General features: G+C 38.5%; 1 protein-coding gene across 2 annotated transcripts in view; it reads left to right on the forward strand.

The window, feature by feature from the left end:
• KPNA3 (karyopherin subunit alpha 3) overlaps positions 1-7,666 on the forward strand; it is a 124,818-nt gene extending 117,152 nt beyond the window's left edge. For both annotated transcript variants that reach the window (XM_008152083.3, XM_054719790.1), the window contains exons 13-17: positions 1,558-1,662; positions 1,760-1,831; positions 2,288-2,450; positions 3,636-3,730; positions 5,139-7,666. In XM_008152083.3, the coding sequence (XP_008150305.1) occupies positions 1,558-1,662; positions 1,760-1,831; positions 2,288-2,450; positions 3,636-3,730; positions 5,139-5,237 (534 nt within the window). In that variant the 3' untranslated portion in view covers positions 5,238-7,666. The remainder of the gene's footprint in view (positions 1-1,557; positions 1,663-1,759; positions 1,832-2,287; positions 2,451-3,635; positions 3,731-5,138) is intronic.
• Positions 7,667-14,073: the final 6,407 nt, after the last annotated feature.

The following is a 14,073-nucleotide window of genomic DNA, read 5'->3' on the forward strand; positions in this document are numbered from 1 at the left end:
TATAGATAAAGGGAAAGAAGCCAGAGTTTCTTACCAGTAGACTCTGGGCCAATATTTTTGTTATAAAATTTTCAATAATATGGGTGATTTTTATAGCTAAATGTATTCCATAATTGAAAACAGCTTAGAAGTGAGGAAACCAGACAGCAATGGGTGGAGAGAAGTTTCAGGATTCAATAGCTCTAAGTGAAGGAAGGTGTCATGGGGGAAAGAAAAAAGGCTCACATAGATACTCAGCTTCAGCAAGTAGTTGCTTCAGAATTTTTCAGCTAGAGTATTTGTGTTATTTGCATCTTGGGACCCAACTTGGTTTTGTTCCCTCAACATTTTGGTTAGAAAATTTTCCAACATACAAGATTTTTCAACAATACTGTAATGAACACTCATATACTCTAAACACTGATTGGATGGCAAAAGAAATTTATAATTAAATCTTAATTGCAGAGGAGGGAGAAGGTACACATTTGACACTAAAATTACAATAAACCTGTTGGTTCATGACTTGTAAATCCTTAAGGTTGCAGTAAGATTAGTTATAAAGACCCATCCTAGCCTAGTTAGATGTTGATTTATATCATGTAAGTAAATCGTCCTATATAATAAAGAGGCAATATGCAAATTGACCATCACTCCAACACACAAGATGGCTGCCCCCATGTGGACACAAGATGGCCACCACAAGATGGCCAGCAGGGGAGGGCAGGAGGGAGGGGTTAGGCCAGCAGGGAAGAGCAGTTGAGAGGGACCAGGCCTGCAAGGGAGGGCAGTTGGGGGCGATCAAGCCTGCAGGGGAGGGCAGTTGCGGGGGGACCCAGGCCTGCAGGGGAGAGCAGTTAGGGGCAAACAGGCTGGCAGGGGAGCAGTTCGGCATCAGTCAGGCTGGCAGGGGAGTGGTTAGGGGGTGATCAGGAAGGCAGGCAGGCAGAAGCGGTTAGGGGCAATCAGGAAGGCAGGCAGGCAAGCACTTGGGAGCCAGCAGTCCTGGATTATAAGAAGGATGTCCAACTGCCCGTTTAGGCCCGATCCTCGAGGGGTCCCAGATTGGAGAGGGTGCAGGCTGGGCTGAGGGACACACAACCCCCATGCATGAATTTCGTGCACCGGGCCTCTAGTTTTATAATAAAGCAACTCACCTTTCCTAGAATTAGTTTTAACAAAATATTAGGAAATTCAGTTATTTATTTCTTTATTTATCATCCGTCTTTTAGAGGGAGCTCATGCACCAAAGCTGCATGAGTAAAGTTGTTTTTCTTACTGTTTTATTCTCTGCCATGTCACCATTGTCCAAAATAGTTCCTAGCTTATGGTAGCTGGCATATATTTTATTGAATGGATAAATGCTAGGTTAATCGGGTCCAAATATTATTAATAGAAATTTCCTTATAGTTTATTTAAATTGGGAGATTCTGTATAAACTAATCATTTTTAGATGCTTTCCCCTTAATGCAACTCAGGTGATTTTCTTATGTATGTAAACTACATTAAAATAACAATATAAACACATTAAAGATTTACAATTTTTCAAATAAAGATGCCCTGTATTTTATTCAATTATAGGAAGCAGTGTGGTTCCTTTCCAACATAACAGCAGGCAACCAACAACAAGTTCAAGCTGTAATAGATGCTGGATTAATCCCTATGATTATTCATCAGCTTGCTAAGGTCAGTCACACTATGAGTTCATCATGTATGTTAATATCTTATAACCAACACTTTTTTAATAAAAAATTCATTTTATCATTTCTTTTTTAATCTTTAGGGGGACTTTGGAACACAAAAAGAAGCCGCTTGGGCAATTAGCAACTTAACAATAAGTGGCAGAAAAGATCAAGTGAGTTTGGAGAAACTAACTGTTATGATTGTTAATATTGGAAAGTATACTGCTGTATCATGATTAGGAATTACTGATTAGCCCTAAACAGTTTGGCTCAGTGGATAGAGTATCAGCCTGTGGACTGAAGGGTCCTGTGTTTGATTCTGGTCAAGGGCACGTACCTTGGTTGCAGGCTCCTCCCCGGCCTGGACCCTGGTCAGGACTTATGCAGGAGGCAACCAATCGATGTGTTTCTCTCACATTGATATTTCTTTCTATATTTCCCTCTCTCTTCCACTCTCTCTCTAAAAATCAATGGAAAAATATCCTCAGTTGAGGATTAAAAAAAAAAATTTAAAAGAACAAAAAAATAAATAAAAAATAATTACTGGTTGTTTATAAACCCTGTACTGTGTTCTTTTTGAGGAAAGGATAATTACATAAATAAAAATATTTTTCTCTTTTGTTGTCTAGGTTGAGTACCTTGTACAGCAGAATGTAATACCACCCTTCTGTAATTTACTGTCAGTAAAAGATTCTCAAGTTGTTCAGGTGGTTCTAGATGGTCTGAAAAACATTCTGATAATGGCTGGTGATGAAGCAAGTACAATAGCTGAAATAATAGAAGAATGTGGAGGTAAGAGTGGATTTATTAAAGAAAAATAGTGGAGACATGGAACTCTGAAACATTAGTTCCTTAAAAGACAAATAATTAGAAAGAAAACTTAGGATACATTGCTGTTACATCATTGGAGTATGTTGCTGTTCTTTATTTACAATATTAGCATTCCAAGAGGATTTTCCAAGAAACAGTCCATACTTAGGAAAAACTGGTTGTGACGGTCACTCCATAACCTTCCTAGAGATTCACATTGTTTTTTAGGAAATACAAATACTCCTCTTGAAGTCACAGTGTTGACGCATTAGACTGGAAGTATTATTTTAATAACAAGAAGAAATTATCCTAAAAATTAAGGAGTCTTGTCAGTGGTCATAGAAGTATAATAAGTTATAAAAGCATAATTAGCAATTCAAGGTGCAGATTCGATCCCCCATCGGGGCACATTTAAGAGTCAACCAATGAATGATAAATAAGTAGAGCAGATCAATGTATGTTTCTCTCTCTCTCGCTCTCTCTCTCCCCTCCTTCTGCTCTCTTAAAAAAAAATCAATATAGATTTGTGCACCTGATATGTGGAGTAAATATATTGGAAATATAAATGAAGGTCTTGTACAGTTACTATTCTGAAAAATTATTTCCAAAGTTCATTGTGACCATAGCACATAACCCCTATTCATTTTTTAAAAGAAAATACTTCAAAATTTAAAAATTAATTTTTTATTTTTCTCAGTTAATCCCTAAGTTTCTGAAAATTTATTTTTGCAGTTATATAAAAGTAGTAATATTTGGAAAACAAAGAAAAAGATAAAAATTATTATATGGGACCGTATGATTATATCAAAGCAATCCGGGAAGATCTTAGTTCTGGTTCTGGCACTAACATGCCACACAACCTGAAGTAAATGCTTTTGCATCTGTGTGCCACGGCTCCCTCATCTATCAGATGGAGTGTTCAGATGTTTTTATAACTGCCTGCCTTAGGGACCAGGGTACCTCAAGGGCTTCTACAGAGGAAGAAATTAGTGGGATACTGGTCCTCCAACCAGAGCACTTCAAGTTTTTATCTGTTTTTTAGAAAAACTATTATCTTTGCGGGGCTGTGGGAGAGTGGTCTGAATTCTTTAGGATTTTTCATGATTAAAATGAGCACAGTTTTTATTGTATCTGCTTAATTATTATCTGCTTAATTTTGGGGGGTAGGTTTGGAGAAAATTGAAGTTTTACAGCAACATGAAAATGAAGACATATATAAATTAGCATTTGAAATCATAGATCAGTATTTCTCTGGCGATGATGTAAGTATATATTGAAGTATGGTGTGTCTGCATGTACATTAAAACCTATCTGTATGTATATATAAAAGGCTAAATGACCAACCGTACATCCTTCCAACTGACCAGTACATGTGACGCACTCTGGCAATATAAAAATAAACATTGGCCGAAACCGGTTTGGCTCAGTGGATAGAGCGTCGGCCTGCGGACTCAAGGGTCCCAGGTTCGATTCCGGTCAAGGGCATGTACCTTGGTTGCGGGCACATCCCCAGTAGGGAGTGTGCAAGGAGGCAGCTGATCGATGTTTCTCTCTCATCGATGTTTCTAACTCTCTATCCCTCTCTCTTCCTCTCTGTAAAAAATCAATAAAATATATTTAAAAATAAAAATAAACATTGACTCGTGAATGCACGATACATATAAAGCTCTCACTGGCGCCAGTCTAAACAGAGTAGGAATATTCCTACCTGAACCCATTTTCAGACATGTTCAGTTATATGTTGCTTTCTCTCGAGTTTGAAGGGCGTGTGACAAAGTTAAAGTTGTAAATACTTCATCACAAGGGGAATTAGTCAAGCACTCTGACAGTGTTTTTACTCTTAAGGTGGTATACAGGGAGATATTAGAAGAAGTTTAATCAATTTATCAGTCATTGTTTTTATCAATGTTTCTTTATCATGTCTTTGTTGTTAATATCTATGTTTATTGTTTATTTATTAATCAATTTATATATTATTTTCATATACATTTTACTAATTTTCTTTCATCTCTGACTCTTCTATTATAGAGAAAAGGCAAATAGCAATATTAAAGTATTTATTCTAATTAATTTCCTTTCATTGTGCACGAATCCATGCACCAGGCCTCTAGTACATATATAAATTTACTAAAAGTTTTTCTTTTATTATTATGAATTAAGTTATACTATATTTCTATCAGATACTCTTGAGGTTGTATTTTTCCAGTTACTTATAAAACTCTAAAATTAAAAAATTGATGATTATTTTCCACCAATCTGTTTTCTTTTTTTTTTTTTGTATCAGACAAAATAGACTTTTTTTTTATTTCTTTATTGATTAAGGTATCAATCTGTTTTCTTAAATACTATGTCTGAAACTTCATTATAGTAAAATTGTAAAAACAGTTCTTGTTGCATTTGTAATCTGTTAAATGGGAAGAGTTAGTAATTATAGAAGTTAGGTATGTTTAGATAGGTACAATCTAAAGATACGGGAACTTAAGAGCAGGGCAATTTTTAAATATGTGTTCAATTTTATATTGTTAAAGTTCTGAATAATATTATTGATAAATATTTTTAGGTGGTTAAAACATCTGTACAGAATTTTTTCTTAAGAAGTAAATCAGTTATACTTACACCATAATGTATAGTATCTTAATATAATCAGGATTTTTTTCTTGCTTTTTATAGATTGATGAAGATCCTAGCCTCATTCCTGAAGCAACACAAGGAGGTACTTACAATTTTGACCCAACAGCCAACCTTCAAACAAAAGAATTTAATTTTTGAGTTCAGTTGAATGCAGCATCTTTCCCACATTCAGTATGAAGCACCACCAGATGGCTACCAAATGAGAAGAACAACAAAGGCTCCAAAACACAAATGCCTCTTCGTTTTGATGCTTCTAAAGCAAGCCATGTCTCAGTCACTTTGCAGTTGCCAAAAGTCACTATCACATGGACTGTAAATGCATATGCATGATTTCCTAAACTGTTTTAGAATTCTCCTTAACAATTTCAACTACCCTATTATTCCCTGTTCCCTGGTGCCACACGCTGACAACTGCAATCTCCAGTTTAGAATATTCCATAGTGGTGGCACGTCAGCTGTCCACTCGATATTCCTTTGGAAAATGGTGCGCTGTGGATCAAGACACTTTGGTATGATGTATATACACGTTGGAAGACTTTAAAGAGGTGCAGCCTGATCTGAGCCTCCATCATTGTCCTCCACAAACATATTTTCATATTCTTTATGTGGAAAAATAGATTTTAAAGTACAAGCCAAATGATTTTCATTGGTGGAACTGACACACAAAAAGTAACTTAAAAAAAGAAATTATTGATTAAACAGATAAGTTTTGAAAAACTGTACTTCATCTACCAGTAATTGATGTGTTTGTTATCTGCCTCAGAAGCCAGGGTTGGAGGAAGAACTTTAGCTATGGATGGCTTTCGCCATTATACCTAATTTTTGAGAACAGCAAGCCCTATTTGACCACTCACTTCAGCCTGTGTGTTCCTGCTGTTTTGAAGTAATCAAATGCTGTGCATGGTATTTTACCTGAGCTGCAACCTGTTATGGACTTGAACTTCTGTTTAAGTTGAAAGCAAGAGTCCCTGACTATAAAGAAAAAAACAAAGGTCTAAAGTACACATTGGTGATATTAAACAAGAAAATCTTGCTTTTAGCTTTCAGGAGTTAATATTTTCATTTTCAATTGATAATTGGATATGGTTGATTTGTATTGGGTTTAAACTGTGGAGCTTTCATGTTTACTGTAATTTAGTCTTAAAATATTTTTTACTTAGTAACCAGTGCTTTTGATAACGTGGTTGGCAACAGACCAGCAACTATTAAGGCGTGTCATCAAACTTCATTCTTTGAGTATTGGGAAAGTTAATTCAGATCTGACTCTAAGCATATTCACAAATTAAAAGATTCAGACACAATCTGTGTAGAGGAATAATCTGCAGTTATTTAACATAAACCTGATTTGCAGTGATCTTTAAGTACTTACAGAAAATCTGATATTATTATACCAGTCACTGCTTTTGGTAAATTGTTTGACCCCGTTATTAATGAAAAATATGAATTTGAAATTTTTAAAACTGAATAATTTATGCTGTCACCTAAATGGTTTTATTGCTATTGTTTACTGGGTATTGTTTTCCAATGCATTGATGTGAAGAGATAGAAAACCTAAACTAATTTAGTTATCCAATGGGGGGGGGTGTATATTTACTGTGATGAAGATGAGATAGATGCCATCAGAACTTTGTGAATCAGCTGGGGTGTTTTCACTGGTAAGCAACACATAGCAGGCGTACATTCATTACAAATATATGTATCTGCCAAGGTGGAGCCACTTTAAAGAGTGAATTTTGTCTTGTATCTAAAGTGGATACAAGCGTATGTTTAAACTGCAAGATTTTTACTTGCTAGAGAATCTGTTTTAATATAGTGGTTTCGCCTCTGATTATTTATAGGTTTTATAAATTTTAAAATCAATTTCTCTTTAAGGTGGCTCAGACTTTTCAACTCTTGTGCACATAAAATTGAGTTGAAGTTCATTGTGCCTTTTTTCTTTATCCAAATTTTGAGTTAAAGCTTCATATGGTAACTGCATCCTGTTCAGACACTGTAGTCTAAATTTTTGAAACTGTGTGGTGTTCCCTACAAGTAGGAAATAACAGAGTCAAAGCTAATTAAGGTCACAAATTTCGGTGAAACCCTTGAAGTCCAAATCTTCTTGATATTGTGAATTGTACCCCTTCCAGTTAGTTTCTCCTGGACTTTCCATACTTACTGACAGTTACCTTTTAAATTTTGCACACATTGAGATTAAATTGGGCCTCTATTGTGCCGATTCCTGTTTCCTCTTGTGTTTTAAGTGCAAACTAACATAAGTGAACATTAGCATCAAGTAGTGCAACATATGTATGCATTTGCTTGATTCAATTTGTTGTGACCTTATCAGTTTGGAATTGGAATTGCGCCATTTCATTGATAAAGAAAACTAAGTATATTGTTGCACTTTTAAGTTTTCAAAACAGTGTTGAAAAATTGCATTGTTTTTATTTTTTTTAAACTCAGTTAAAAGACTAAACTGTTCTTTCAAAAGAGGCATCTAAATGTGTTCCTAATTTTGTATATGGGCTTAGGTTTTGTAACCAATAAAAAAAAGCTGCTATCAAATACGATAAAACATTGAAGAACTTATTCTAAAAGTATCTTCATTTTCTAGTTTTGTTTCCTGCATGGTTAAATTAAATTTGGAACTATTTTTCAAACATCAACCACAATGGAGTTGAATTATGACTTACTCTTTCATTGTATTTTAATATCTCCTTTCAACTGTGATAAACATGACCATAACAATCCTAGATTTAAGAGTATTTTGTGACAAATAAGTACCAAAATCTTTATTAATTTCCTAAGGTGCCATAACAAAGTAGCACAAACAAGGTGGCTTCAAACAATAGAAACTTATTGATTTCACAGTTCTGGAAGCTAGAGGTCTGAGGTCAAGGTGATGGCTGGGGCTCGCTCTCTAGGCTCCAGGGAGGATCCTTGCCTGTTCCTGGCTTCTGGTGATTGTTGGCTTCTTGGGCTTATGGCTGCTTCACTCCAATCTCTGATTTCATCATTACATGGCCTTCTCTCTACATATCTCAGGTTTTTAAATACCATAACTTAAAGAAAGATCATTTGAAATTTTTGACCTGTTAAATAGAGGTTGTATCTTTAAATGGAATCTTGGATTAATTAAAAGAACAAAGGAACAGTGAAACTGTGCCTATTCAAGTATTTTTACTTTTGTAAAATGCAACTTCAGATTATTCATGAAGGAAGTCAGTGTGTAAGTAAATAAATGTGATTGTAGTACTCCTATAGAATTTGCCATAATTTCCTTCAGAAGGGTTGTCCTTTTCAGGGGATTAATTATCTAATTACTGCAGGTGAAAATTTGTGAATGTCAGTTGTCTTATAGTGATGGCTATGAATTTTTTAACCCTAGTTGAACTGGAGGGGGGAGGGTAATTAAATCTATTTGGAGAAAGGAAGTATAGTATAATTTCTGTATATTAAGCTGTAAGTCTTAAGGCATATAAACCGAGGAGTACTTTGTGTAACCCATCACTCATCTGTCTGAAGTTTAAAAGGAACTCTTCATGTAAATCTTGTACTTTTCTAGCTGAAAAATAGTAGTAGAATGATTCTCAAAAAGTATTACATAGAGAAGGGGATATACAGATTTCGATAAATAGAGATATTGGGGCTCAATACAGTATCAAGAGAAAGTATTTGGGAAAGGGGATGCAACATTTTCACATTCTTAGTCTTTTCTATTTGCTCAACAAACTTTGGCCTAAATCAGGGTGTCGCAAACCCTGAAATATTGATATTTTAAGCTGTATAATTCTTTGTTGTGGGGGACTGTCCTGTGCATTGTAAGATATTTAGCAGCATCCTTAGGTTCTACTAACTAGATGTCGGTAGCACCTCTCCACCCCCTTAACAAAAAAATGTCTGCGGGCATTGCCAGATGTCCTCTGCGGGTCTAAATTGCCCTTGGTGTGAACCATTAGCTTGAAACAATTCCTGTACAAAACTCCACTCAAATTAGCCTAAGTCATGCCTTTTTTGTTTTATGAACAGTCCCAGGCTTTCCTCAGGTGCAGAAGATAAAAAGAGAGAGGAGACAAAAATGTGCCTTGTCTTCTCAGTTTCAAGAGAGATCAGGGCCAGACCTAACCATATTTCACAAATCACTCATCTGTGGGAACTCCTGGTAGTAATGAGCCTCATCTATTGCAAAGGACTTGGGGTAGAAATGGGAATAGGGGTAACTAGTTACCCATAAACTTAATTCTGTAGCTAAAAACCAAGGCATGTGAAGACTGTTGCTTGACTACAGTCCTCCCAGCACTGTCTTGGAACAGTGGTTTTCAGACATTTTTAATTGAAGTTCTCTGGGAAAGCTGAGTTGAACCAGAAAAGTCACAGCATACTTTGCAAAAGATTTTTTGAAGCATTGTGAGAGCTTGGCTTCATCAGGAAACTTGTAAGTTTATTTAAAATGATTAAATGCAACCCTAACAGCCCGGCCGGCATAGCTCTGGTTGAGCGTCAACCTATGAATCAGTAGGTCACATACCGGGTTGCAGGCTCAATCCCCAGTGTGGGACATGCAGGAGGAAGCTGATCAATGATTCTCACCATTGATGTTTCTATCTTTCCCTCTGCCTTCCCCTCTGAAATCAATAAAAATATATTTAATAAATAAAAGCAGCCCTAGCTGGTTTTGCTCAGTGGTTAGAGTGTCAGCCCATGGGCTGTAGGGTCTCTGGTTGGATTCCCTGTTAAGAGCACATATACCTGGGTTGAAGGCTCGATCCCCAGCCCTAATCGGGCACGTGTGGGAGGCAACCAATTGATGTGTCTCTCTCACATCAATGTTTCTCTCTGTGTCTCTTCCCCCTCCCTTCCACTCTCTCTAAAAACAAATGGAAAAAATATCCCCGAGTGAGGATTAACAAAAATAAATAGATAGATAGATAGATAGATAGATAGGTAGATAGGTAGGTAGATAGATGATAGATAGATAAAATAAATAAGATTAAAAGCAGAGGTACCATATCCGAGCCAGACTATAACGGATGTGTTTCCTGCAGGAATTTCTTCTACAACATCCCTCTTCTCTACCCTAACCAATTGCCATCCACTTGGTTAGGTAATTTTGTTTTTGTTTTTTTTCAAACTGGTACCCGAAAATAAATTGGGCCATGTTCTAAGTAATGTGTGAAGACTTGGCACAAGACTCATGGGACAGCAGTTTTACCTTACCTGATGGTAAGTAAAACAGTTTTATGGTAATATAAGTTTAAGAGTTACAGAGTAAAGCACACATTTTGCATAACATTTTCTAGATAAAAACAGATTTTGGAGGCATGCCATTTTATGGAAAGATCCCTGCAGGAATAAGTCGGAAGTGTCTGAGAAGAAAATGATAAGGCACCCCAGGTGAGCCTATTCTTTGTTGAATAGGTCTAGTTGTTACCAAGTCTTCTTAATATTGAACAAAAGTCGCCGCTCTGAACTGGCCATCATTATAAATTAACTGCTCATGGTTCAGAGTAGAAGTTTTGCTGTTCCCAGATAGCAGAAGACGGATTTGTTTTTATCGGCTCTCTTCCTCAACCTCAGCGCCCATGCCTTTCCCCATCCTGATTACAGTCATTCCTGGGTCAGCTTCCTGTCAGCTTCCTGCATCCCAATAACCCTAAAAACTGAGCGTTATGTGACTAGTTTCTGGGTACAATGGAATGGGAATGTTCCATTATCTGGACACAATTCTATTAATGTGAAGGAGATTCAGTTATTTTACCAGCTTCATCATAATTAGATCTGTGATCAAGTAAGCCTGGGCTCCCTTTGTCATCAGTTCTCTTTGATCACTCAGTAGTTAGGCATTTACACTTTCAAACCTAAATACAAGAAGTTATAAATGTCATACTGATTTTAGCCTAGTTTTCCTAATAACATCAGATTCTTTTATCAATTGTATCCTTTCCATGTCTTTAGTCTTTTATAAATAACTAGTGACCCGGTGCATGAATTTCGTGCACATTAAAAGGGAATTAATTAGAGGAAATATTTTAATATTGCTATTTTCCCTTTCTCTATAATAGAAGTGTCAGCAATGAAAGAAAATTAGTAAAATGTATATGAAAATCTCCCTCCTGTCAGAGTCTGGGGCGCGCCACGGGAAACAGAGTCAAGTCCCCGCCCACCCACATGCGCCTCGAAATGACACAAAACCCAGACCCGGCCAGCCCCACCCCCATTGGGCTAGATCCAGACCCGGCCGGCCCCACCCCCACCAAGGCCCACCAGGTGGGGGCAGGGCCTCAGGTCACCTGGCCTGGCGCTGGGGCAGGGGGCGCAACCTGGGGTCCCCCGGCCTGGGCCGGGGGGGGGTGCACCTTGAGGTCCCCCATCAAGCTCCGCATGGCAAGGGGCGCAGCCTCAGATCTCGTGGCCTGGCGCCAGGGCGGGGGGCGTGGCCTGAGGACCCCCAGCCTGGCACCGGGGCGGGGGGTGGGGGGGTGCGGTCTGAGGTCCCCTGTCAAGCCCCACCAGGTGGGGGGCGTAGCTTCAGGTCCTCTGCCCCAGCCCAGTGCCACGCAGCCTCAGATCCCTGCTGATTGCTCATTAAGGCTCATTAGGGGAACTCGGCCTCCACTGTGGGCACAGCCATCTTGTGTTACGGAGTCCCTGCCTCCGCTGTGGGCGCAGCCGTTTGTTATGGCATGATGGTCAATTTGCATAGTCCCTCTTTGTTAGATAGGATAATTTTGACTAAGCCTGTAGAAACATTCAAGTATTTCTTGAACACCATATTGCCAGGTACTATGCTAGGGCACAAGATGCTTACATACACAAATGAAAGTTATGACAAATGATAGGGGAAAAAGGTATACAATGCTATAAAATAGGGGGAACTGGCCTGGTTAGGAAGGTGACAATCAGGCTGGCAGTGAGCCCTTACTAAGTGCCAGCCACCCATATGAGCACATTAGAAGTACCAACCAATCCTTTCAACAACTCTGTGAAGGTAGTTACCAGGCAGAGAGAAGTTTTCTCAGAATGACACAGCTGATGATGGTGAAGAAGAAGCAGGAGTTCAGTGGGCATGGTCACTAGGAATGCTGTCTGGCAGAGGAGACAGGCCGTACAAAGGCCAAGTAGGAAGCACCACAGGGAGTTCGGGAAGTGAAAGAAAGCAAGTATCACCTCAGCAAAAATAATGGAGCGGCATACTGGGAGCAAGGGCGGGGCTAAGTTAACGGTCAGACCCCACAGCCTGGTAAGTCACATAAAGGATTTTGGTATTCTACGAGCAATGGTAGATATTATTTAAAAAGAGTGATGATAGAGCCGAAGCCAGTTTGGCTCAGTGGATAGAGCGTCGGCCTTCGGACTCAAGGGTCCCAGGTTCGATTCCGGTCAGGGGCATGTGCCTTGGTTGTGGGCACATTCCCAGTGGGGGGTGTGCAGGAGGCAGCTGATCGATGTTTCTCTCTCATCTATGTTTCTAACTCTCTATCCCTCTCTCTTCCTCTCTGTAAAAAATCAATGAAATATATTTTTTAAAAAAAAGAGTGATGATAGAAAAATTGTGTTTAATAAAATCACTGGCTGGTACGGTAAGAACAGGAAATGTGCTCTGTGTTTAGTGATGTGTAGAGATCACATTAGTGAGAGTAACGCACTGAAGCAAGAGATGGTGGAACAGCTTGGTCCATCAAGTGGGTGGTATCAAGAGATACTTAGCAACTAAATAGACAGGAATTGACAATGCCTTGGATCTGGAGTTTGGGGAGAGGGAAGTATCACAGATGATTTATAGGTTTCTGGATTGCCATAATGGGTAAATGGAAGTAGCCTAAGAGAGGGAACACTGGAAGAGACTCACAGGGAATAGAAGCAATTTTATTTACAAGCTTTTTTTGTAAAACTGTCAAGTAGGGCCGTTGGAAATGCTGGTCTGGAGCTCAGAGGAGAGGGCCAGGCTATTTGAATCCTCTGCCTGTTTCTGGTAGTTATGAAAGCAGGGGTAAGGATGAGACGGCCTTGGTTCAGCATCTGAGTGAGGACAGGGTTTGGGACTAATTGCTGTGGCATTCCAACATTCCACCGGGATGTCCTGGAGGGTGAGGTTGCAGGTCCCTGGTCACCTTACAGCTGCATCGCTGCAGTAAAGAGGGTGGAAGCCAGAGTGGGAAGAACTAAAGATCAAGAACAGAATATGAAAAGCGTGAATCTAATTCGTTTCTGGAGTTTTTATTTTACTCTGAAGGGGAGTTCAGGGTAGTCACTAAAGGGTGATCTAGGGTAGTGGGTAGGGAAATCCAGTTGAGAAAGACGTTGAATATACAAAAAAAAGCGATCGTAAGTTTTCTAAGTTAACAGAATTGACCAAACTCCTTCAGGCATCAGTTGCCTAATAGATGCAAGGGACACAACAGTCAACAAACCAGACCCAACCCCTGGCCTGTGGGGCATATATTCTACTGGCAAGAGCCTGGCAGTAAGTGTGTAAGTAAATAAGGTAATTTTATCTGCTAAATAAAAAATGATACAGGGGCCCAGCCCGAATGGCTCAGTAGTTGACCTATAAACCAGGAGGTCACATGGTTCCCAGTGGGGGACATGCGTAGCCCATCAGTGATTCTCACCATTGATGTTTCTATCTCTCTCTCCCTCTTCCTTCCTCTCTGAAATCAATAAAAATCATATTTAAAAATATATTTAAATAAATAAAATAAAAAATGATATAGGGAGTAACTAGAGGAGAAAGTTACTGAACTTGTGTTCAGTCCCAGAAGTATTTTTTTGATTGTGGTAAAACATACATAACATAAAATTTACCATCTTAACCATTTTTAAGTGTACAGTGCAGTATGTTACGTATTTTTACATTGTGAACCAACACTCCAGAACCTTTTCATCTTGCAAAACTGAAACTCTATAGCCATTAAACAATTACCTTTCTCCCCAGTCACTGGCAATCACCATTCTATTTTCTAGGATTGTGACTAGCTTATTTTACTTAGCA

Source organism: Eptesicus fuscus, chromosome 8, assembly GCF_027574615.1.
Source record: "Eptesicus fuscus isolate TK198812 chromosome 8, DD_ASM_mEF_20220401, whole genome shotgun sequence".
Classification (NCBI taxonomy): Eukaryota; Metazoa; Chordata; class Mammalia; order Chiroptera; family Vespertilionidae; genus Eptesicus; species Eptesicus fuscus.